General features: G+C 40.6%; 1 protein-coding gene across 2 annotated transcripts in view; it reads right to left on the bottom strand.

Annotated features, from left to right (window-relative positions):
• Window positions 1-27,485, bottom strand: part of SYBU (syntabulin) — a 70,729-nt gene that overhangs the window by 28,798 nt on the left and 14,446 nt on the right. For both annotated transcript variants that reach the window (XM_059671890.1, XM_059671891.1), the window contains one exon: window positions 17,771-17,968. In XM_059671890.1, the coding sequence (XP_059527873.1) occupies window positions 17,771-17,968 (198 nt within the window). The remainder of the gene's footprint in view (window positions 1-17,770; window positions 17,969-27,485) is intronic.

The raw sequence follows: 27,485 nt of genomic DNA, 5'->3' as shown, positions 1-27,485 counted from the left end.
TATATTTAAAAAAGAAATAAGAGGAACATCAAAAACTAGTTTTAAGAAAAGATAATAAAAGGAGAGCAAGAGAAAGAAGGGGAGGGAGAGAGAAAGAGGGCGCGCATGATCCATGTCCTAGAGGGGCTCACATTCTAGTAGAGAAAAGTCATCCGGAAGAGAGTTTTTAAATATAACATGGCAGCCATAACAAAATAATTTTGAAAACTCTCAGGGCATAGCACTTAAGTTAACAGCAATGGCATGCTAAGTTGAGATCCCCAAGTGTCTTTTCACTTAAAAACCTGGTTTTACCCTTTTTAAGTGTTGACACAGCATTATTTCCTCTGGATGGCTTCCCAGACCCCCGGACCTGGGTTCCGTGGTCCTCGTCTGTGCATGCGTCGGACCCTGCAGGTGCCGCAGAAACATACCACACGGGACAGGGAGCCCCTGGTGTACTGTGGCGTGGCTCACTGCCAGGCACACGATATTTGGTGAAAAAACAAATGAGTAGCATTACTGGGTTCTGTTCTATTAAATCAGGGGTCCTCAAACTATGGCCCGCGGGCCACATGCAAATACAAATATTGTATTTGTTCCCGTTTTTTTTTTTTTTTTACTTCAAAATAAGATATGTGCAGTGTGCATAGGAATTTGTTCATAGGTTGTTGTTTTTTAAACTATAGTCCGGCCCTCCAACGGTCTGAGGGACAGTGAACTGGCCCCCTGTTTAAAAAGTTTGAGGACCCCTGTATTAAAATGATGGCTGAGACTTCGGAGAAAAGGAAGGGGGGAGATGCTGAGTTGGAGAATCCCATCCAAAACTCAAGAATGCCCCAGCTTAGCACAGAGGAACCTCTTTTCCGTCCCTGGTCGGCTGGGCTTGGCAGGACACCAGAGGATATGGCACCACCTGCAGGCCCTAAACCTTGCTCTGTATGCACTAGCACTGCTCAGCCCGTGGCTTCCCTTCTTCCTTCCCTTCTTCCACCAACCAGGAGGGGAAAGCATTGGATGTCAGGCAGTAACCCCATATCAGGTTCAGGCACAGCCTCTCAAGAACAGTCAGGCCCGCCAGTCGCCTTGGCAGAGAAATCAGATCTTGCTGGCAGAGCCTGCCTATCTCAGCCACGGGGGTGAGGACAAGAAGCCAAAGACTCGGGAAGATCCAGTTTCTCTGAATAACGCTGCCACCACCCAAGACAAGGGGCCCCCTTCCCTTCGAAGCTGCCATGAGCGAACACCCTCTGATGACAAGGAACTCGGCAAACAGATCGGTTAACCGAGAGCTCGAGAGGATATGCCCCACAGCCCACGACAGCAGCACTCCGCACCCAACAAACACGTGACAAACGGGCACCATCAGACCATGTGCCTGTATGACAGCAGCGGTGAAAAGAAAGTGGGGCTTGATTTTGGCCAAAGATCCGTAGAGTACAGATAAAAGGTCCCCATGGCAGTGGGATATTGCTAAGAATTTAACATTGACCTTGAAACAAGGCTAATTTTATTCTAAATACATTATCTGAGTGATACTGCATTTGAAATCATGTTTAGCAAAATATATTTAGTATTTATGGACATACATTGATGACAAGTTCCCAGCTTCTAGAGACCTCATTTTATTTATTTATTTATTTATTTATTTATTTATTTTTTTTTTTTTATTGAATTTATTGGGGTGACATCCTATATAATAAAAGCCTAATATGCAAACTGTCCCCTCAACTGGGAGTTCGACTGGGAGTTCAACCAGGGGACGGAGCCGGCAGCTGCTAGGGACCCTACCTGTGCATGAATTTCGTGCACTGGGCCTCTAGTTAGTTAATAAAATTCTATAGGTTCCAGGTGTATAATTCTAAAATACATCATCTGTATATTGTACTGGGTGTGCACCATCCCAAGTCAAATCTCCTTCCATCAGCATTTACCCTCCTTCCCCCTCTTCTACCTCCTCCCACTCCCTTACCCTCTAATAATAAAGACCTTGCTTTAAATCACATCCTACAAATGTCCTTCCTGTTTTCATTCAAGCGAGCTGGTATAATCCTTGCTGCACATGCCCCATTCTTGCCAGGGCAAGCAGATGGAAGAGAATATGCCAGAAAGAAGAAATGGGAGATGAAAATGACATGGAAATAAAAATAAAGCTGCAAAATATAATCTGGGCCGACTCTTCATGCTTTTGAAAGTCAGCTCCGGCAGGCTCTGCACATATGGCATTAGTTTTATACGTTTCTTGGCTCAGATGTCACACAGGATTAGTGCAAAAGGAAAAAATCCCAGCATGGGGCCCATTTTTATACAGATTAATCAATCATTTCCCATCTCTTCCTCTCCCAGCATTCCCCAAACTTCAACTTAATGAAACTGCTCTCTTTTCAAAGTATGTCATTACTGCATGCGGAACGGAAATCCTTTCAGGAAAGGAAGGAAGCTTAAAGTTTGAACCCAGATTTTTAAGTGCCACATTTTTAATTTGTTACAAGTATTACCTGACTTATGGTATGTGGCCTAGTCTTTTTTATCTTGCATATCCATTGTGGTGTCCTACATATCTATTGTGTTACGGCAGTAAAATTAATTGGCAAACCTTCATTCTGTAAGTGCATAGTGACTTAGCAACATCATATAGCCACACATTTGAAAAGAGAAAACTAATTGTATGGCTCACATTTTGTTACCTACATTTTCATGGACATCAAATGCCATCATTTCCATCAGGATGCTAAGCACTTAGTTAGAAGGTTCTGAGTATTTGATAGGAAATTTGATAGGCTGAATGGAACCAAACCAAAAAACTGCTGAAGCTATTAGGGACAGTCTCCCTTGACTACAAGGCATTGTAAAATGATAACACATATAGTAATCATAAGACAATAGCAGCTAATACTTATTCTATACCATGTGCCCTTAAGTCATTGAATTTTCTTTTTTTTTTTTTTTGTCATTGAATTTTCAAAGTAGCTTTTGTCATAGGTACCATCATTATTCCACTCTATAGGTGAGGAAACAGTTTTAGAGAGGAGTTCAGGTATTTTGAGGTTGAAAAAAAGTCCTTACCTATGTGGGTTTTCAGAGAGAGACATACTGAGAAAGGGAAATGGGGCTGTGTAAATACTAATGAGGTGAAAAACTTTGGGTTAAATGTCATCCACGTGGTGTCCATGTCTCCAAAACCATGGTATCTACAGAGTTTACCATGTACCCTTGTTCATCTGCTGGATGGAAATTATGTCTATAAAATATTAAGGCAAGGCAATGACCTAAAACTTGACCCCAATGACAAAGTCGGAGCCAGAGCAGTCGTCAATCAGTACAAACCGGGTGGTAGCTTTTCACCATTTTAGGCAGTTAAAATTGAGCCATGACCAACAGTTGGAAAAAATGACGTCACACTGGTTGCTCTTTGCCTACATGGTCATGAGTACAGAAAATAAAAGAAATTTACAACCTCGCACAATACTCTTTTATAGGATCAAAATAAATCTATCTTATACCAAGAGTACTTGGTTTGCTTTTTGTTTAGAGCTGCCAGATGCCAGCTATCTACTGTGGATGTCTAAAAATCTGAATTTTACACAATATTAAAGTTATTGAACTGGAGTTGGGGTTACCATAGGTATAGTCTTCCTGCTGCTTCTACTAATTAGTTTTAACACCACAGGCATTAATCATTTGCCCAGCAGAGGAGAATCACTTTAAGATGACTCATGTGTTTTACAACATTGAAAACCCAACCCTTTCAGCTCTTAAAATGTACAGTAAAGAGGAAGTGTTAGATCAAACCAGTTAATAAAAGGAAAACTCTTCCACATCCCAGTTCCATGGACACGAAGAGTTTCAGAATTTCTACTGGATGCCACATGGGAAAAGTAAGTTAAAACTTCTGAGAGATGTGCTCTGAATAATTTCCACGGTGAACTGGCTGTCATGGTCACACAAGCAGGCTCTCTCTTGATAATACATACATCGCGTCTCAGCCTACACCGAGGCCCACTGCAAACTCTGTGCAGTGCCAATTAGCATTAATTGTGGCTGTGTTCATCCATTCCCCGCACACCACTGGGCAAGGCCAGGCTCTGCATTTACAAATTCAGCAGGCAAGACTCAGGATTAGAAGAGCGTGCTAAAATGTAAGCATTCGTGGTCACTGGGGTTTTTTGGCTTCAAATCATACAAACAGACCCACCTATGACAAGGGCTATTGAGAACAATATACGTGTGTATTTTTAATAGTTTATAGCAATAGACTCTGCATTCAGAATCCGTGAAAGGCAGAGCTGAACATTTGTTTTTAGACTATGATTTTAGCCTACCCCAACTAACTTTACACACACACATACACACACAAAGAGCATATCCACTGTGATCCCAATATAATTATTTACTTACTGTGACTAATGCTACTTACTTAAAAGGTAAGCTCCGTAGACTTTCATGGCAAACACTGCCTCTGCAAACAGCCTTCCACCACAGGCTGGGTGTGTCTTGTGCAGAAATACAGTGTGTGCAGCTCATCTCTTAGTGGAGTACAGTCTCAGAGTAGGGTATCCATGGAGACCGAGCCTCCTACATGTGCAGGGCAAGGAAGTTACTCTGCTGGGCACCATAGCAACAGGAGGCAGAGGGAATGCCAGCCAATCAGGGAAGAGCACGGGAGCTTCTCCCTGGTGACTGCAGCATTTCAAATGAAACCATCGCCTCATGAATGGACACAAAGCGTTTAAAGAAATACCAGATTGTCAAAGAGAAGTGAATGCCTACACAAGTCAAGGCTAAGCCTTTAACAATGTTGGAGCACGACATTTAGAGTCATGGTACCATGATTATATCCCAGTGGGCAAGGGAGAAATTGCATCCAAACCCCACACATTCCTAAATTTAACGGCAAGCTGGCGAGGCTTTGAGGCAAAGGCTTGGTGTACTCCATGCATTCCAGCTATTTAAATATGCAAGGCACTTCACAGTGCTGCCCGGGAGAGAGGAGCAGGAGCGGCCCACTGTGCCGACGGGAGAACAGGATTGAGGGCACTGCAATAACTGTCGGCATATTCCTTCCAAATAGGTTGCTTAGACTAAACACATTTATTAAGCTTCCACCAAAGCTCTCCATTTTATCAGAATAAATCGTAAGGAGGCATTCCTGACAAAATAGGGCTGATGCAGACAAGATGGTGAGTGGACATTCAAATGCCTTCAAGATGTGCTATTTGGAAACGTGCCTCATCTTCTCATTTTTATAACAGTAATGACAGTGATCATTTGTTGTGCACATACTGTATACTGGGCAAATATGGTCTCTACAAACCCAGCTTCTTGCCAAATGCTGACACTGAGTTTTGCAAAACATGCAGGATATGGTGAATATAGTCTTGCTATATACCAAACAGATTTTGATTCTCACAGCAACCTGAGAAGGCTAAGTATTCATGATTCGTCCATATTATAAAGAAAAAAAAAGTTTCTTTTGTTACAAAAGAAACCCTTCCTCCCATGAACTCCTCTTGCCTCGCTGCTCTGCGGGTGACCTGGTCCACCCTATTCCATGTCTAAATAGAAGGTGAGGTACCCTCCGCCCACAACTACCTCCCAGAAAAGAAATCCCTTTGTGTTAGTGTCTTTCCAAAGCCTCTTATTATAGAGGTCTCTCTATAATTACCTTCTTTGAACAAAAAGTCCCCATTTGAAAAAGACTCATCAATCTGAACTGACCTCCATCAGGGCTAACCTGGGCTGCCTTCGGAGGTCAACTGCCAGGATTGTTTAATATGAAGGGGGGCAAGAAACTGAAAAACGGATTTTTAATTATTCCTGTGGTACAACTCCTCCAGCCTTTTAAAGATTACTCAAATAACAATTCAGTCAATGGCGAAGTTGTAGAGATCACAAAAACTCATATCCCTTGCTAACTGAACGGCTTTGGGTACCAAGGATACTCAGATACAGAGGAAACAGCAAAACCCACCGTCTCCAAGCTATACATGGATGCTGTGACAACCTGCCTCTTGTCCTCCAATGTCCATCTCCATGTCCCCCTTCTTCCATAATAATAGGTGACTAAGATGCCCTGGGATATAATTAAAAATGACACATGCCACTTCGGCGTCCTGGGTGAGGGGTCCTTTCCCCCCTTCCTTCTGCCTAGTCGATGACAGTCAACGACACAGCTGCCTACCAGCCTGGGTTACCCAAATACCCAGGTGCTGTTTCACAGGAGGCAAATGAGCTTCGTTTACTTTTAACATCTGTATTTGGTGTGGGTCTCTTTTTACAGTCACTGAACTCATGTCCTCACAGGACTTATCTTGAAAATAGGCACCAGACAATGGATTCAGAACTGCTGTATGTCAAACAAACTGATCGGAAGTGAAGATGATTTGCTCTGGCAAAGATGAAATCACGTTTTTTTTAATTAACTATGATGAACAAAGTCAATGTTTTTAAATTAATAATAGAGTATAAATACATTCAACTAAAGTAACAAATAAAAAAACCACTGGACGTTGACTATTTCTTCCATATCTCTAAGGCTTACTCGAGTGAGCGAATAAATGGAACATTTGTAATCTCATTAGGAAAAGGGGGGACCTTATATTCTGTCACATACATTGTATTCATATACAGGATTGGGAAAGGGTAGGCCTACAGCCGTGAGAACACAATACATGGAATTTATTCTTGTATTATCATTTATTCATTATTGTAATATTTCCATGCAAATGACGGTAAACGTACTTTTGCCTCACCCTGTAGCCTCCTTTCTAAGCCATCTAAATTTAGTGTGCTTGCTTCCAGTTTCATCTCTTCATAAGCGAAGCTCCAGAGTAGCCAGAAGCATCCAAAACATACTAGAACTTAAATTGTGTCTCTCTTCTTAAAACCCTCCAATGGCTTCCCATCACTCTAACAATACAGACCTCACCTGCTACCACCCTTTGCTTTCTAACTCATTGTCCCAACCTCTGCCCGCCCCTGCCCCCAACTCTCCCTGCCCCCTCCTAACTCTCCCTACCTGTGAAGGATTATGGCTAAATTCTCAGCTCAAAGATCATCTCCCCAGACACTTCTGTGCCCCATCCCCAGTCACTGTCATCATAGCATTGCCTTGTTTTACTTGTCACTATCTGAACTCATCTGGCTTGTCTGCAGGTGTGTCAGCCATCTCTCCGCGTTAAAGGCAGCTTACGAGAACACTCATCTTGTCTGCTTTTTCACTCCTCTACTCTTAACGCCTGGGACAATGGTGTCAGCACAGAGTGAATGCTTAATACATATTTGTTGAATGAATGCATGCCAGCCAGTCAATGTATAGCTGGGATTCAAACCTAGCTTTAGCAGAAATCTTATATGTGGCGAAGTAAGAGGTTTATATTTCCTTTAGAAATAGAAAGTCTTCCTTAGACTCTTACATGGAGAGCTCCTTCCCGCAATGCCACAAACATTCTAGACTCTGCATCTTAGAACATAAGGCCACTGTCGCCAGGCTCCTGAGCGTGGCCGCGTTTAACCACAACTTGCATCCACGTAGCTTACTGCCGCACCTTGGCTGCTAACAGGTACAGGCTTAGCTGGTGGAAGACTTGAACTCACTGACTTTCCCAAATGACGATACTGTATTTTTCAACACATCACTTTTTGTCAATAACCCTACAGTACACCAAAATGCCACACAACAAATTACACCGACAAAGAAGACCGAGGGATCAGGCTAATTATCCTTCTGACTCCTTACCTGTCAGGGAAAGGTTCATGTGTGACATACGGCCTGGGAATTCTCCCTGTCTGGGTTCTGGGTACCTCAGCCCTCCTCCCGCCCCTGAATGATGTGGAATGGCTCCAGCTGTTGCCGGGTATTTCACCATCCCTTGTTGGATCTCCTTAACTAGGCCTCTGCCTTTACATGCAGACGGCCTCTTCAATAAACTCTCCTCCTCACTAAAGGAACAAGATCAGCTTTCTGCATGATTTACAGCTCTGGGTTTGGGAGTCTGTATGTGAAAGAAGTTTCCCGGTTTATTTCTCTTGCCAGCAGTGGGTGTGTGGTCTGCTGGAGTGTCTGCTCTGTATGACAGGCTATAGTGCTTCGTTCTCTACACGTTACTGCACGTAGTCAGCGCTTGGCAGGCGCCCAAATCAGTGGCTAGAATATTGTACATGCAATAAATCCTAGTGAGCCAGGATTTGGATGGCAGGCACCTTTGGGGAGAGGAGGATTATAACTGACGAATTCTGAGGGAAAAACCACTAGCGGACCATTTGGCAGCATTACATTGACCGGGGACATTATCAAAAGCACAGACGGGAGAAAGGCATGAGAGTAAATATGTAACCCCGCCATAAACATAAACCCGACGTCCACTCATCACAGTTCAGCTTGGTTTTACTGCTCTGGTCTCTGGTGGGAAGAAGCGACAGACGTTATAATCGTCCACCACAGAACAGTCTCTGCTATATTCAGAGTGAAAGAAAGTTCCAGAGGTCCATTTCAGTATCAATGCAAAGCTCTTGTTTAAGTTGAGAAGGTCTAATGATCTTTGTTTACACGATAGGCAGGCAGCACATACACATTTTGACAAGTAGAGCGAGGACCAGTTCACAATTACGTGGAAAACACTGAAGACCTTAACATTTCTTTGATGTTCACATCCTCATGGTTTATTGTACTAATCTGCATCCAAACGGCCTTATGTGTTCAACTTCCTGTATGTCATTAAAGTTACACTAATGTTCATTAATTTTGTTATCAGCAACAGCCAGCAGAATCTACATATAGACTGTATCAGCGAATTTATAAAAATTAATAAGATTTTTAGGGCTATACAAACAGAGAAAAATAATTTCTATCTTATATCAACACATCTTTTTCGATTATCACACTCCTCTACTGCAATTAAAATCAATCCTTTGAAAGCAGATCTTACAACCAGTGCAGTGGTTAGGAGTTAGGAGCAAACTTATTCTGTTTAAAATCCATTTACAAGCTGTGTGACCTTGGGTGAGTTACTTAACCTCTCTGTGCCTCCTTTTCCTCATTTGTAAAATAGGAGATAATGATTTCCCTTTTTAGCACTGACATTAAGGTAAAATGAGTAGAGTGCTCAGATTTTAGCCTGGGACAGTCAGTGCTCAATAAATATTAGCTAAAAAATGTTTAAAATCCAAATTTCAGTGTTATCCAAGCTCACAATTACGTGTCCTCACAGATATTTTCTTAAGTCTCCAGAATAGGTGACAGTCGTTATTTGAGGCTGGGCTGAGATACTGCAACCCCTTTGTAACTATAAGCTATTAGAAAAATAACGCCTTGCCAAGAGTCCTAAAAGTTTCCTATAACCAAAATCTTCTCTTTTTGGCACTAAAAGTCTAGTTTTTCTACTCTATGAAAATATTTCTCTTAAGACCTTTCTCTGACCCCAAACACATCATTTTCTGCCAATCCCACCACTGCAATGACTCAGTCTGTTTCTAGAACATTAATTACTGCACTAAGTGCCATAAAGCATTTAAACATTTAAATGCTTTCTAGTGGCCTTTTGTCTGCTCTTTCGTATTTTCCCATCTCTTTCCTCATCGGCAATGTACCAGCTGTCAAACTGTACTCTCGTCAGTGTCCTATAGCAAAGATTCCTCCAGATTTACGTAAACGGGAATAACACGACATGCTAGGCTTTTGTTTCAAATAAACATTACGTTCGGTGTAAGAGAGTTTTAAGGGTTTCCTTGGAAATAAAGTGCATTGCATTTGTGACCTATCTATTTTAAGACTACAAATGACCATTATTACTGAGAAACTACTTGTGCCAGGTCCAACGCCGGGCACTTTACATTCCATCGTCTATTTAATCTTCACAACAACCCATTGTACAGATGCTAACCATTAAGTTTCAAGACTAAAACTATGCCGAAACCGGTTTGGCTCAGTGGATAGAGCGTCAGCCTGCGGACTGAAAGGTCCCAGGTTCGATTCCAGTCAAGGGCATGTACCTGGGTTGCGGGCACATCCTCAGTGGGAGATGTGCAGGAGGCAGCTGATCGATGTTTCTCTCTCATCGATGTTTCTAACTCTCTATCTCTCTCCCTTCCTCTCTGTAAAAAATCAATAAAATATTTAAAAAAAAAAAAAAGACTAAAACTAGCAGCTGAAGCGCACACTCGATTTGAACCTAGCATGCCGGACTTGAGAATCTGGTAGTTAGAAGCACCCCCTTCTCCTCCTCCCCCCCCGACCCCCCCGCAAAGGTAGGACAAGTTAGGTAACCTGGGGAGAAACCCTGTTAACGCTAAGCTCCCAACTCTCCTCTAGGCAGCGCCAGTCATTATAGGAATGGCCTCCCCAGGTAAGCTGTCCGGCTCTCATTTCACAGAACTCTCTTTGAAGTGAAAGCGATGCTGGTGATAAGCGCAGGGACGTCTGCAGGCTGTGGGCTGTGTGTGAAAGGACCTCTCTCTCCTAAGGGAAGCAGTGTTGATCGGTCCCTAACCTAGTTGGTGCCCTTCTGAGTTTCCTAGCAAATGCCCCCGAATGTGGAAAACAGCTTTTTTAAAGGAACCAATCCTGTTATTGTCGCGAAGTTATTATGGTTCATCTGGCCAGGTTTCCAATTTCAGTGGCCTGGGTGCCATCTGATAAGGGGATACGAACGTGGTCTGAATGCTGATAAAATACAGTGGGGTGGCATCTTTCAAATGCAGATCTCAATGTTTCAGTTTCTAAGTGTGGATTTCTTTACAATCAAAGCGGCCCCGACTATTTGCTCTTTATCTGTCCTCTTAATTGCAGGTGCTGGGGGTTTTTTCCTTTCACATTTTCTTTTTTTTTTTCTTGATTTCAGAGGGGAAGGGAGAGGGAAAGAGAGAGCGAAAAACATCAATGATGACATAGAATCATTGATCAGCTGTCTCCTGCATGCCCCCTCTACCCCTCACCCCCCGCCCCCGCACCGGGGATCGAGTCTGCAACCCAGGCACATGCCCTGACCAGGAATCGAACCATGACCTCCTGGTTCATAGGTCGATGCTTAACCACTGAGCACGCTAGCCGGGCACACATTTTCTAATTATTCGTTTAACTTGCGTCGTCATTGTTTCCTTTGCTCTGGAGTAAGGATTCAGGGCTTGTATTTGTAAAACATTGGCACTGAGTCTTTTTCTCTCAGGGTAAGATATAGTGCTCCCCGAGCAGTAAATCAACATAAACGGTGGCCTGGGAATGCCGCTTGATGTACTAGCGGTAACCCAACTAAAGCCTTTCCTTTCTGAGTAAAAAAAAATATCTCTTCAGGAAAACTGCAAACTAAATATAGGAGGAGCACCTGGGCGGAGGAACGTTCCAGCCCCGAGTCTCCCACAAGTTCCCAGCTGGGATTCCTTCACCCTTCACTCCTTTCCTTCTGCTCTGTGCTGCAGGCCCGGCGTACGACACAGCGTTCTCCCTGAGGTCATGAGCTCCCTAAGAGCAGGCTGACACTGAGGCCATGGCTGCCACATCTTCCCGATGCCGCCCCCCCCCCCACGCAAACAGGACTCCTCGCACACAGTGCGCCCCCATTCTCAGTGAAGGATGTACTGGACGCCTCCTGTACCGCAGGCACCCTCTTAAGCTCTGGAGAGTCCACGTCAACCTCTGCTACACTGACTTGTAGGCAAAAGGAACACATCAAGCCACGATCCAACTGGACTGTAGGGATGTTTCCTTTTGCCCTTTGGTGGCAATTTTCCATGAAATCCGCACAGGCACCGAGAGAAGCCAGAATAACAGAAGGCTCGCTGCCTCTAAGAAGTTCCAGGAGTCGTGCCTGGCGGAGGGCAGGGCTCCCACGCTGCGTGTGCCACCGTGCCCTGTTGGGAAGGGGCAGGCTTTGCAGCTCACCTTCCTGAGCCCTTCCTGGCGGCCTGTACCTATTTTCCTTTTCCTTCTGCATCAGGTACAGTCAGCATTATCAGCTCGTTAGTAATGACCAAAGGGGCATTTCAATAACTCCTTTCTGAGGTGCACAGCAGTTTGCCAGGATCTAGAACAACCAACCTAAAATTAAATGGGCTCCTGTTCTTTATTGTTCAAGGGCCATGAGCCTCCGTCTAAGAGACACTAATTGCTTGCTATTTTAATAAAATGGTATTGGTTCTAATGAGACGGTTTATTTTTAAAAAGTAGAGCGTGTACCAAGATCGGTTTGGGCTGAGGAGAGACGGCCACTTGGGGCTAGGGAGGAGGGGGGACATTTTAACCTGAGAACTCTGTCTTCTGGTGGTTAACAGATTAGGTCTCTGTGCTTTATAAATTTGGGAGTCATCCCGGGGCCTCATTTCCAGGATTTCCTCTCTTCATATGTATGTGACTGGCAGGTTTATTCTGCTGAAAGTTCAGAGAACTATAGGCCAAGGTCCAGATTTTTCTAAATACAAAAAGAGCTTACTGTACAGAACTGGGTCCCATTCAAATGCTCGAACAATGTTTTCAGGGATCGCCTTAGGCATTTTAGGCAACTATAAAGTGAGCTTTAACCTCTGAGCTTGGTTAAACGCAAATAAAAAATATATTTGCACAAGGTCCCTACCTGCTTAGGTGATAGGTATACCTATGAGTAATGAAGTTAGAAGCAGTTGACAAAAGTGGTGTGTCAGGCTCTGCCTCTGAGCGGCAAGGGTCATTAAACTAGGATTCATAAATCCTAATAAAGGAGATCTATGAAATCTCAGAAATAGTATGCAATATTCTGTGCTTATAGGTTTTCTTCTGGAGTATGGGTCCATGACCTTCGTAATTCTCAAAAGACAACTGTCCTTCCTCTCTCTCTTCCTCTCTCTCTCTCTCCCCCCTCCTCCTTCCTCTTTCCCTCCCTCCCTTACTTTTTTTTGTGTCTGCATTTTCTTCATAAAGACCTAAGGCCTTAACATTCTCAGCAAGACAGGTGGCTGATCCTTAGCAAGTGAGTTACCTTCTGCAGGATCAGGAAGTTGCTGGTGTGAATTCTGTGTGCACACGTAGAGTTTTAAGTCTTATGTTAACATCACTATTCTTTATTATGATTATTAAAACAAGGAAGGTCAATGGAAATCGTAACTCCTATTTAAACTTAGTTTGTTCTTTTTGCACCACACCTGTCTTGTGTTTCACTGTTTCCTTGTACTGTTACCACTGTAAAATGATTTTAGAATGAGTGGTGGATATTTGGGGAGATAATTTGGGGTGGATAGCAAAAACGAAATAATCTCAGGTTGCATTCCAATCCTACGTTACTTTCACAATGAAATCTACCTTTTCTTTGCAATCCATGAGGCTGACATTCTTCCCAGCATCATTTTATCTTCTCAATCCCAGAGGCCACCTTTGCTGCATTTGAGGGCAACAAACGTTGACCGAACCCCCAATATATACCGACCCTGTGCACTAGGAGAACTGAAAGAGGATGACAGAGTGCCTACTCTTAAACTTACATCCCATGTGTTATGAAAAGACACTCATCACCATTATCCATCAGGGAAATGTAAATTTAAAGGCACAATAAGATACAATTCCCACTCACTAGAATGGCTATCATAAAAAAAGGTAAGCAATAACAATTGTTAACCAGGACGGATGCGGAGAAATCAGAGCCCCCATACATTGCTGGTGGGGGTGTAAAATGGCACAGCCATTTTGGAAAAACAGTTTGGCAGTTCCTCAAAGAGTTAAACATAAAGTTACCACATGTGTCAACAATTTTACCCCTAGCTATATATCCAAGAGAAATAAATGCATGTCCATACAAAAACCCGTACCTGAATGTTCATAACATATTCTTCCTAATAGACAAAAAGCAGACACAACCCAAATGTCCAGCCACTGTGAATGGAGAAACAAGATGTGTATATCACAACACCAAGGCAGGAGGTTAGTAACCGGGGAAGCTGGAGGTAGCACTGGTGAGAGGGTACCTGGGGACTCTGTATGCTCCACTCAATTTTTCTATAAACCGAAATTTCCTCAAAAAAAGGTCTACTTAATAATGTGGCTTATCAACATAATAGAATGCTACTGATCCGAACCCATGCTATATTGATGAACCTTGAAAACATTATGCTAAACGAAAGAAGCCAAACACCAAAGGCCGCCTATCACATGACTCCATTTACATGCGCTGCCCAGAGCAGGCTGACCCACAGAGAGAGAGACTAGGTAAGTGGTTGCCAGGGACGGGGAGGGGGGGGCGGGGGGGGGGGAGGGAGTGTGTAAGTGACTCCTCGTGTGCATGGGGTTTCTTTTGGGGGTGATAAAAATGTTCAGGAATTAGACAGTGGTGATGTTGCACAACGTTTTGAATACACTAAAACCCACTGAGTTGTGCACTTCAAAGGTGTGGATTTTATGGCATGTGAATTATATCTCAATATTAAGAGGACAACTGAGCTGGAGGAGGGAGGGAAGCAGGTCTTGTCCTTGGGTCCCGAGGAGAAGCCGAGTTTTGCCACCCAAAATATGCCTTTTGGGGAAATTAGTTTAAGCTGGTTATTTTTAAGAACCAAAAGAGTCAAGAAGAGCCTTTGACTTCCCCGCCCTCTCACCTGCCTAAAGGAATTTGGATGGAAGAACCTGCTTTTTCAGGAAGCTATCACCTTAGTATAATATAAACTAAGTGTGGCAGACAGGGAGAAAGCTGCGAAGTCTGGTTGTTAGATTCCCATCTGTGCCCCATTGTTTTTGGGTGGCCTGGCAAAAATTCGTTTAACAAATATTTGCTCTTTTTCATACACCTGTGAATTGCTTACTTCTCCTTTGAAGCCCTCTTCCTTGTCCAGAAGTGCATAAAAGCCTCACCTGCCTGATTTTTTCCAGGAGTACCATATTCTTAGGGAACCCCCGTTTGTACATTTGTAATACGATTGGTTATTGTCTCCTGATAATCCAGCGGTTCTCAACCTGTGGATCGCGACCCCTTTGGGGGTCGAACGACCCTTTCACAGGGGTCGCCTAAGACCATCGGAAAACACATATATATTTACATATTGTTTACAGCAGCAAACTTACAGTTATGAAGTAGCAACGAAAATAATTTTATGGTTGGGGCGTCACCACAACATGAGGAACTGTATTAAAGGGTCGTGGCATTGGGAAGGTTGAGAACCACTGTGTTAATCTGTCTCAGGTCAATTTGATTATTAGACCAGCCAGAAGCACTTAGAAGAGTAGAAGAAAAATTATTTTTCCTCCCACACAGTCTACAAGGTAATGGTTTTATTTCTTGTCTATAATTAACATGACATTCTTTACCTCACTGCCTCTGTCCTAAGTATTGAGGACACCCAACACTCTTTTTACCATATCCATCTTTCTTTTGCATATGCTGTCTTCCCCACTGCGTATCATTCCTTTTCTTTTTTATATGATTCAAAAGCAATAGAGTATTAACAAATTCATCATGACTAACATTTATCAGGAGCCTAGGAAAGAGGGGACTTCTTTTTCACACAGTTTAAGTTTTGCCCTGAGATTAAATGATGTTCTCTTTGGTTGACTAAATGCAAGATGAAGAATAATCCATTAAGATATGCTGTGCACATCAATTATTCAGGAAGAGCAAAAGTTGGCAGAGATGGAAGAGGATGCCAGACCTTCCAATGGAAAAGGCACCTGGCAAGCTTTGCCTCCATTGAAAGAAAGCTGTCTATAGCTCCTTGCACAGTAATGTCATCACCAAACAAAAGTTAGAAGACAAATGCAAGGAATGAGGACTCACGCAGGCTCTTAATCTGTCTTTTCAGGCTCATAAATATGTATAGGATAACTGTGAATGTTAAAGAAAATAATGCAATATAGATGTTGTCTCACAATGCCAATGCTCATGTCCTTTAACTGTAAGGTTAAAACTTCAGTTCTACTGACTCTATATTTGCTCACTTAGTGTATATATTTCTGAGATATAAAACATTTATTTATATATTGCAAATTCTGAAAATTGACCTTTTCTAATATTCATGGTATTTCATCAATACAATAATGATCTCTATTTCATTGAATAGTTTTTAATATTTTGTAATCCTTGAATATGTATATTTTCATATACATAACTGGTGTATCAGTTAATAATGTGAATTTTTTTCAATAGATGGAGTTATACATATGTTGATATAAGTGCGATTTGATATGTATGCTATTTTGTTGTATTGACAACAAGCTTCAAAACTTCATATGCCAAATTTTCTGAAGGTGTTAACATCATAGGTGTCTTTACACTTAAAAATGTCAAATTTCATGCCAAAAAAAGAGCATTTGCGGGAAGTTTTAATTCATTACTTTATTTGGAAGAAAAGTGCTATTGGAAGTTATCATATACTTTGGAAAGCTTATGGTGAACATGCTCCATCTCAAGATACTTGTGAACGCTGGTTTAAACACTTTAAAAGTGATGATTACGATGTGAAAGACAAAGAACGTCCAGGTCAACTGAACAAGTTTGAAGATCAACAATTACAAGCATTATAGGATGAAGATGTGTGTCAAACTCAACAACAATTTGCAGAAGGTTTAAATGTTGCTCAGCAAACAATTTCCGATCGTTTACAAGCAATGGGGAAGATTTTAAAGGAAGGAAAATGGGTGCCACATCAACTGAACGAGAGACAAATGGAAAACCGAAAAGTCATCAATAAAATGTTGTTTTAACGGCACAAAATAAAGTTTTTTTGCATCGAATTGTGACTGGCGATGAAAAGTGGATTTATTTTGAGAATCCCCAAAATGCACAAAATCATGGGTTGATCCAGGTCAACCATCAACATCGACTGCAAGGCCAAATCACTTCAGAAAGAAGACAATGCTCTGCGTTTGGTGGGATCAGGAAGGTGTGGTGTATTATGAGCTTCTAAAACCAGGTGAAACCGTTAATACTCATGCTACAGACAACAAATAATCAATTTGAACCATGCTTTGATTATGACATGAATAGAATGTGCCAGAAGACACAGCAAAGTAATTTTGCTTCATGATGACGCACCATCACACACTTCAAAACCAGGTAAAGACACATTAAAAGATCTTGTCTGGGAAGCATTAACCCACCCGCTGTATTCACCAGACCTTGCTCCTTCAGATTACCACTTGTTCCCATCGATGGCACACGCACTTTCTGAGCAGCACTTCAAAACATATGAAGAAGTGGAAAATTGGGTCTCTGAATGGTTTGCCTCAAAACAAGAAAAGTTCTATTGGGACAGTATCCACAAATTACCTGAAAGATGGCGGAAATGTGTAGCTAGCGATGGACATTACTTTGAATAAAGCACTTGTGATGTTTCTCTTGAAAGTATCATGTTTGATTGCAAAATCCGCATTAGTAAGCAGTACAACTGGTACATATAACATCATATTCATATTTCAATCTTTAAAAGCAAATAAAATAACTAGGTTTGCAAGTATGCTCAGCCCTAAAGATCTGCATCAAGATAACCTCTTCTTTTCATAACTTGTGTTCACTTTAGATGGTACCAAGTAACTTCTTAATATAATTTATGTTGGGATTAATTATAGAGTTTAACTGCCTACTAGATCATCCAGTTTACATTTCTTCAACATTGCTCCATCTTCTGTGTCTTTATAATGTACTCGTATCACCATAATGACTCAATTTTTAACAACTATTGCAGAAAATATTCCACTCTTTGTCCCACATCCTTTTTGAAAACAGATGTTTCTGGGTTCTGGTACAGCATGAGTGTTCCCTGTCTTGACATACAGGTGTTTCATTTCAAGTGTGAAATCACTGCAGGCATACCACGCTGATAACAAGATGAATGTAAGTGCACTTACCTGGCTTTACAAGGCCTGACTTGGGTTCCTTCTTATATCGAGCTGACTGGACGCTTCCCTCGCCAACCATTCCAACTGTGCATTTCTTCCTGGTAAAGTCTTCATCACTTCCAGGGCGAAAGCCAACAGGACTGTTTCCAGCATCCGAGGGCGTCTTCACAGGAGACACGGACTGGCTACTAGGACATCCAGTGTCATCTGGAAGACAGGAACCAGCAAGTGTTCAGTGAGGAGGAGGAAATCAATGATGGCCGAGAGAAACATACAGTGAGCCATGCACATAAGCACATACACCCACCCACACACACTCACTTACACACACTCACACACACTTTGCTTATCAAGCCCCAGGCTTATGCCTGTAAATGATTCTCCTTTTATTTTCCATATTTTGGTCAATCATTTTAACAGAGAAAATATCAATGATCAAACCAAAAAACTTTTATGCTTATATGCATAACCCATGGACACAGGCAATAGTGTAATAAAGGCCTTAGGGGGAGATGGGTGTGGGATGGAGGGGGTCAATGGGGAATTGGACATTTGTAATAGTTTCAACAATAAAGGTAAATTAAAAAAATAAAAAGTATTAATGATCAAAAAACATATTTTAAGGCAATACCTTATAAGCTTTTTGGATCACAAATATTTCTGTAATATTCATGCTCTCAAAGCCTAAAGGTTTGTCTCTTTTTAACACATTAGATAATCTACTTTTGGGTCATAAATGTGCATGGATTTTTGATGGGGTTAAGTAATAATTCAGCACAGCAACCTGGATCATTAATGGAAAAGCTTCAGAGTTGTCTGTGTTAGAAAAAAAAAAAGTTACTTGAATATTATTGACCACACCCAGTTTTTGATCGCTAAGTTGGCCCATCATTTGGTTAACAGAGTGAGAGATAAGAGAGCTGGCATTGTGAGTTCAAGGAAGCAGAGAGAAGTGGTCCTGTTTTGTTATTATGTATATCCAAAAGTATATTAATTAGTGTCTTGCTGTCTGGGGTAAATAGATAAAATGAATTTTGATACTCAAAATGTTCTCTTAACTTCCAAGTTACAGATTATTACCACTGTCATTATTATAAATAAATATGCATGATGGGAAGTGACTTGTGTAGATGCTTATTCAGCAAACAGGAAAGTTGTACTGCTGACTCCTATAAGTGCTTTCCACACTTATTAAATATTTATGATGGTTGGTTAATTCAGGTATACTTTGATGAGGAGAACTTTATGGGAATTTAATGCAAATCAATAGTACTTAAAAGTATGTCCACTCAAACTAATCAATCAGTGGTAATTTTCATTACTAAATATATCTTTGTTATACAAACATATTTTGATGCCAGAGTTACCTTAGTAACTAGTTAGACAAAAAAGAAGACATTCAGTAAAACTTTTAGAAGTATTATACTTTTATGAATATTAAAAGAACTAAAAATAATTTGCCACCTATGAAAATCTGTCTTAAAACTCCATAGCTTGACTGAAGACAGAAATAGAACTAGGCTTGAATAAAATATACCGATTGCCTGAATTTAGAATCCATCTAAAAAGAACTGCCATTGCTTCATTTTTGGCCTTCATTTAAGTTTTTATTATGAAATAGCCTAGTTCCTGGAATAAGTGAACATGGTACTGGTAAAATGATTTATTTCTCCTAATATCCTTTTTTTTAAAACTTTTGGACATAGTGTACATAGGACTTCAAGAGTCTACTTCTGGAAGTGAATGGTGCTTAGTGCATTGCCCGTGCCTACTGCCTTTGCTGCTCTTTTCAATGTGCTAATGTTCTTCCTGAACTCCTGAATTAGAGTGATGAGAACCCCTCTTGGCTGCTCCTGCGCAGCTATTTCATGGCTTCTTATCCCTGCCTTTCTCTTACATTTGCAGGTCCCATGTTTCACCCCAAAGAAATCCGAACTCCTTCTCTAAAGGTGCAAAGCCATTACCAGACAGATGCCAGCGCTTTGACAAGGCTCCACAGGTCTGCACATAGCCTCAGGAGAGTCTCCCCTGGCTTCCTATCCCAAAGCAGATCAACCCAAAAGAATGCGGCCTAATCATTCAAAATTACCCATTGCCTTTAAAGTCTTTTCTTTATGAGTCGGTTCCATAAAATACTTCTTTAGAAAGAGAGATGGCCCAAATAAATAAAAATCCATGCTTCAGATTTTCTGCCCTAAAAAGTAATTTTTTTCTCGTAAACTCTTAGACTCAAAGTGACACTATTAAACAATTCCTGGTGTTGAGAAACTATCAAAAGTATGCTTTAAATAAACAGAAAGCATGTGTGTCCTGTTTGGTTCTATTATCATTTTGGTTAAAGTTAAATAAGAGTATGTTCGCACCATGTCTTCAGTGCTAGTAATTTCAAGGATTAAGTGCTTGGGTCTTATTAAAAATTGGAAACTGAAATTATTTAGAATGATAACAATTTAGGGAAGGCTATAACAATTTTTCATTTTCCACTTGGAGTGTGTGCCTTACCTTTCACTAACATGTATAGCCAGTATCTTCAGAGACAGGTATTGAGAATAAAATTTTTAGTATTTTTTAATTGATTTTAGAGAGAGGGGAAAGGAAAGGCAGGGAGGGAGGGAGGGGAGGGGGAGAGAGAGAGAGAGAGAGAGAGAGAGAGAGAGAGAGAGAGAGAGAGAGAGAGAGAGAAAGAAAGAAAGAAAGAAAGAAAGAAAGAAAGAAAGAAAGAAAGAAAGAAAGAAAGAAAGAAAGAAAGAAAGAAAGAAACATCAGCTGCCTCCTGAATGCACCCCAACTGGGGATTGAACCTGAAAGCTGGGTATATGCCCTGACTGGATATGGAACCAGCAACCTTTTGGTGGATGGGACAATAATCAACTGAGCCACACCCACCAGGGCTATCTAAATAAAATTTTAACTTTAGTTACCTAATACATCATTTGAATCACTACATAAACTAGTGTTGACCCAGCAGCTCTTACCTGTCTAATATTGTGCTTCATATGAAACAGGAAACCATAGGAATACAAGACATGGCCTTTCATTGGTTAAACAAATATACCAGTATATCAAGCCTCAGCACTGCACCAGCCCACAGGCATTATGCCCAGTCCCATTCCGATGGCGCATATAAATCAGCCCAAATAAGTTGGGTCCATGGCACTTACAATGCAAGTGGTATTTCCTATACACTGGCAAGCCTATTAAGGCAAATCCATAGCCATGAAAATCTGTGAGCTAGAGAAGCTGGGACATTTGCCTGTTTTGTCTAGTGGGACCCACACTAACAAAGGAATCTGGCTTTGCAAAGGGCAGGGCCATAAATTTTCCTACCCCAGAGAGCACACTTCAAGTTATGCAAAGTAAGGCCAAAGCCAGAGCCACAGAACTTCCCATACGGGAGGGCTATCTCATCACCAGTGACACCTGAGGTATTTTCCTCCACGCAGCACTGAAGGAGTGGTTATTTTGCAACGTCATGTTTAAGGCCCCTTTTCCACTCTCCCCCTTCCCTCTTCCTCCTACTCCTTTTTAAGTTATGGTCACAGTTGGAAGCAGATCACCAGTCCAGATAAAGATAATTATCCTTTCCAAAATGCTATGTAAAACAGTCTTCATTCACGTTTACCCCGAGAATAGTGCAGACACGTTGATGTTCTCTGGCTGCTCATGCCTAATCTCCCACGAGCCAAGCTGCCTGTGGATCAAGCACATATTGAAGAGATTTATTTATGGAACTAGCTTCGGGTAAACCCTTTGCCTGTGCCTTGTTTCCTGCTGCCACCTTGATTCCTGAATCTGTCCTATAGAATCCAGAGATTTAGAAACGTAACATTTGCAATGATAGCTTTTGTTAGCTAGGTTAGTATAAAGAAATTATCAGTGAAAGGTAGTTCTACGTCTACGATGATTCCATGAGCAAACTGTCTCTGGGCAGGAAACGGCAGAAATCCTGAATGATCGACCCCAAAAGCGTAAGTTGTTCCAAATTTCCAGAAGCGTGCCAGAGAAAAGTGAGAGCATTTTGGTCTGGTTTTGGCACCAGGGAAGCTTTGCTCCAAAGACTTTAGGAAGAGGGTGTAGAAGGCTGTCTGCATTGGAGAGGGATGAGTTTTTCTTTTAAAACACATAGAGGCACGTGTGCACACATCCACTCACACACCAGCTCTTACACTATTGAGTTTTTACACTTCTTTCTCTATTATTCATGGTAAGAGTAACTCTACCACACACACACACACCAGAACCATGTTCCATGCTTTATACAATGCGGGATACATTTAAAAATATAGGATGATTTCTTCATGGGGTCAACATTTAAAATCCCATTAACAAGGGCCACTGGTGAAACTCAGGTAAAAGTGGCCCTCGTCAAGGCCACATCTAAATGACCACTAACTACAGTGAAGGGGACACATTTACTAGTACATGTTTTCCTTGATGTACACTACAGAATAAGTTATTTTGCTGTTGTTGCCCTTGTTTATTTGCTTTGAACCTGTCAATATGCAGGTCTGAGAACAGTAGAAAGAATATTCCCAGATCCAGGAACCCCCAGAAGTTGAGGCCTAACTAAAGTGTTGTAGGAGAAATACCTGCTAACTAGTTTCCAAATTATTGTTAAAGGGAAAAAATGTAAGGTCTCTAAAGACAGATGGGAAGACCAGGCACCACTCATTGGTGGGATCTAACGAACAAAATAAACTGATGAACAAAATAGATCCAGAGACATAGAAACATGGAACAGACTGATGAATCTCAAAGGGAATTGGGGGCGGGTGGGGAGAGATTAACCAAAGAACTTATGTGCCTATATGCATAACCCATGCACACAGACAATAGTATGGTGAAGGCCTGGGGATGGGGGATGGGCACGGGGGGGATGGGTATGGGGTGGAGGGGGTCAAAGAGAGGAAAAAAGGGTACATTTGTAATACTTTCAACAACAAAGAGAATATTTAAAAATTGTTTATCTATTTTTCCTCTTTGCATACATTACAGCTCTTTGAAAATATGGGAGATAATTAATAATCGTATAATTACTCCACTTACAGTTCTGAAAAAGGTTTGCATAAGTATCTTTTAAAATAATTTCAATTTTATTTTAAATGCAGTAGAAGAACTTATTAGTAAAGAAAATCTATTGGGGTTTTTTAAATTTTAACTTAATATTTTTATTATAAAAGTAATAATTCTCATTGTGAAAATCTGGAGTGCAGAAAAGTGCAAAACGCTAAAGAAAAAAATAGATAGTATTTTCCTATAACTGTACTAGCAACAAAAAATATTTAACAATTTGGCATATTTCTTATTAATCTTTTCTTAAATACATATGGTTGTATCTGGTTGCGTGCTTTTTGTTTTGCTAAAATTTCAACATATATTATAGACAGTTTTATTACTCTGCTACTGACCATTTCTCCCTGGAATTTGTTAGCCTAGAAAGAAAGCTATTAGCAACTAATAGGAGCCAACACAAAGGGGTCCCAGTTGGCCAAAGATGGAATAATTTGGGCATGAAAAAGAATAATAAATGCTACCAACTGATAACCATTGAATATTTTTAAAAATCTGACTCACAGTCATACAGAAAAGCAAAACTAGAGAGAAAAAATATCCCTTTCACTCACAAGAATCCCAACCCACTGGAAATCATGGGAGGTGGCCCAGGGACCATGCTATATGTTAAAATTTGTTAACTGATTTTAGGGGAGGAGGAGGGGGGGGGAGAGAGAGAGAGAGAGAGAGAGAGAGAGAGAGAGAATGAACATTAGAAACATCAATTGAGTGCCTCCCATACTAGACTGACCTGGGATTGAACCCACAACCTAGGTATGTGCCCAGCCAGAGAATCGAACCTGAAACCTTTTGTTGTGTGGGACAACATCATCTGTGCACCCAGTCAGGGCTATTTTGTAATTATGTCTAATTCAATTACCTGGGCAACAAACATAATCGATACAGTAGAGGGATTAGTACCCACTAAGTGTTCTGAGTATCACCAACAACAGAGTAGGACAATAGACAGACGTCGTGCACTTTCTGATGGGATGGGAGGTGAAGCCCACAGCACGCCCCACGCAGTATTCTCACCACCAAAAATTTCCCCTGAATCTATTCAACTTTCAAAGCTAATGTCCACCTTATAAAATACATGGAGAAGGAAGTAATGAGTTAAGTCAGGGCTTGGTGAACTGTAAGTATATAGCCTGCAGGCCGATCCTAGTTCGCCGTCTGCGTGTGTGTACAGAATATCCCTGAAACACAGCCATGCCCAACCCTTCACACCTTTACTCTGGCTTCCACGCTCACCATGGCAGAGCTGAACAACTGTGACAGAGATCATCTGGCCAGCAAAGGTGGAAACAGGTACTCTCTTGTCCTTTACAGAAAAAGTCTGCCGGCCTCTGGGTTAAATGATGCCATGAGGAAGCAAACAGACACTTCTGAGACAATCGGGGCCATTTCAATGTTCTCTGTCATCAAGGAATTACGGTAAGTGCGTTAGCAGTGAAGATGGCACTATGATTATGTAAGAAATTGTCCATTTTTAAAAAATAAATGCATGCTGATATATGTAGGTAGACATAAGATGACATGACGTCTGGAGTTTTGCTTTAAAATGCTTCAGCAAAGTAAAAAAGAAAAGAAAAGGGGGATAAATGTAGCAAATACGATGATCTGCTGTTGCTAATGCGGGTAAAGTGAATAAGCAGCATATTGGGAATCACTGCCGTATTCTCTCTGCTTTAAAGTATGTTTTATAAAGTTTGAAAATATTTTATAAAACATGTTAAACGAGTAACTTTAAAATAGATGTAAACATTGTATTTTAAAAAATCAGTTTCTTCTTGTGGGATACTTTTAGGTTGTTTCTAACTTTTTCACTATTAGTAAAATTGCTTTAGTAACATTTTTACAGATAAATATTTGGTCAAGTTTTTTTTATCATCTTAAAGAATTTATCTCTAAAATTAGTGGAATTACTAAGACTTCCAAGAAGTTTGAGACAACTTACATTCCTATGTTATTGTATGAGAGTATACCATTTATTAAATTTGTGTCAGTATTGAATACGATTTTGCCTGCACTTTTGCCGAGTTAATAATGGAAAATATATTTCTGATGTTTTAGTTTGCAGGTATTTAGTTATCAGTGAGGCTTCTTGTCTCTCACATGTTCATTGGCCTTTTTACTTATTCTATGAATTGTTCATGTCCATTGACAACTTTTCTATTAAAGTGTTAAGAATTTCTTCCTGACCTGGAAGAAATCCTTGTATGTGAAAGGCATTAGCCCTTTGTCATCTCTCATCCAGTATACTGTTTGCTTTTAACTTTATAATGTTTTTGATTTTCAAACCTTTTTTATTTCTAGTTGCCAAATCTCTTCATATTTTTCCTTTGATTTCTTCTAATGCTTTAATGCTTAGACTCTCTTTCTCTACTCCAAATCAACCAAATTTTATATATTCTTTATTTTGTCTTTTTATAACTTACTTTTTCATCTAAATTTAGTCCTTTTTGATGAGGTTAGATGGTAACATTATTTTTTTTAATTTTCAGAAATTTTTTCCTTTCCATATTACTGTGCAATGTTTTTCTGATGAAATTTCTATAGCAATGAATGTTTTTTGCAAAGTAAACAAAAATATCTACATATATTTTAAATCTACATTTTAAAATATTGGGATTGCCCAAAGTGTGTATATTTTATACATCATTTCCTAACATTTAACTAAAGTGCCTGACAACCAGGGCTGTGAAACACATTTGGTGGCAATTATGATGACTAAGTCCCTATTTACTCTCCTTGAATCAATTACATTCACGAATAAAACACCAGGTTCTACATGTAAAATATTTCTTGAAACCCCAAGAAACATCTCTAAAACTTTTGGTTCTAAATTTTTGAATTTAGATCTCGGAGCTCATTACTGAACTAAACAATTCCAGAAGGCATACGTAAAAGTAACAGGCAGAGGGAAACGTGGTCTTGCCCCATCAGGTCTTGAAACATTCAGTTATGATTTGATGCTATTCAATGTTCAGTTGCACATTTTGAGGAAAAAAATCTTTGCTATTTTAAGGAAACATTACTTAAAACTATATGGAAATGAACTGATTCTCGTGAGTGACAGACAGTAATGTTTACAGACTACTTACTCATCCATTCAAATATTTGAGTATCTACTATGTGCCAGACACTGTTATAAGTGTTATTATTCTTACTACTTTAGATACTGACATCTTTGAAGACAGTCTGATGAACACAGATAAAATGCCACAGTTTACACTCACTGTTAATCTGAACCCTGTGAAATACCACAAACCATTCAAGTGCATTGAAAAGAGGTACAGTAAGAAAAGTATTACAATGCACGGACTATAGGTAAGGTGAGAAATGTAACATTTATTAAGTAGTTATCACGTGGCAAGAACACTACTTTTTATCATATAATTTAATAATATGTTATTTTATAGGTGGGAAAACTGAGGCTCAGAGAGGTTAAGCATTTTAGTCACACATCTACTAAGTAACTGACTCAAGATTCAAACTCAGGTTTGTCTAAATGTTACGAAGTCCTTGTTTTTCTAACTACCACAAGCTAGCTGTTTTCAAAAATGTTCTATGCCTTTGTTCCAAGAGGAAACAGCAGCAATTTGGGGAGTGCTCAAATTAAAAACAGACAAAGGAAGCTGTTAAAAGGAGCCATCCCATAATAAGCAGACCACAAAAATCTGAGGCAAGAAACTCTAGATGTTTCCAGTTTTTCCAATATTCTTGCTTCAACACAGTAACCATATAAATGCTTGCCATTCAAATAGCTTTGCATTCCAGGTTTCCAATAGCAACATTTGAACTTCTATTCCTTCATTTAATTTTAGCATCTTTTTGGAGTGAGAATTCCCAAGTCTACAAGGCTCTGCACTAATTTGGCTTTAGCACTGTACAATGAAACACTACCTAATTACCAGTGTTGAAGTGTAAGAATCTCATTCATCTGTCCATCCATTCATCCACCCTTTCCACAAATAATTACTGACTTCCTATACCAGGTAGTCTGCTAGATATTAGGGGTGTAATGATGATCAAGACTCTAAGATCCTTGTCAAGGAGTTCACATTCTAGTGGTGGAGAGAGACATTTAATAAACAAGTAAAAAATACATAGAGAAGATACTTTGATTGTGATGTACTTACTGTTAATGAACAAATTGGGCGATATCAGAAAGACTATCTAGGTGGGAGGTGGGAAGGTACTTCATTAAACAGGTTGTCAAGGAAGGCCCTGAAGAGGCCATTGGAGCTGAGTCCAAAACATGAGAAGAAGACAGTCATGGAAAAGGCAGGGGAAAGAACTCCAGGCAGTGGGAACAGCAAGGAAGCTGGTGCATTGGAGAGACTGAAAGGAGCCGAGGAAGGCGGATGGGGAGGAAAGGATTGATGATGAAGCCGAAGGGAGGTAGAAGCCCGAGGATGTGCAGGACGGTGGCCAGGAATCCTAAGTGCGTATTAAGTGCAGTGGAAGCCATAGCATGCATTAAGCAGATGACAACAATTTTGTTTGTGGAGAACAGGCTGTACTAGTGATAATACATCTAGCTAATATTTACTGAGTGCTACTAAGTACCAGGCATGTTCTAAACCTTAACACCGACCTGAACATCTAATATCCCCCTGAGGTCGGCACAACTCTCACCCTGCTGTGCAGAGGGCGTGAAATACCA

The sequence above is a fragment of the Myotis daubentonii genome, chromosome 17, assembly GCF_963259705.1.
Source record: "Myotis daubentonii chromosome 17, mMyoDau2.1, whole genome shotgun sequence".
Lineage (NCBI taxonomy): Eukaryota > Metazoa > Chordata > Mammalia > Chiroptera > Vespertilionidae > Myotis > Myotis daubentonii.
The sequence above is the reverse complement of the archived record's forward strand: the minus strand, read 5'-3'. Positions and strand labels throughout refer to the sequence as shown.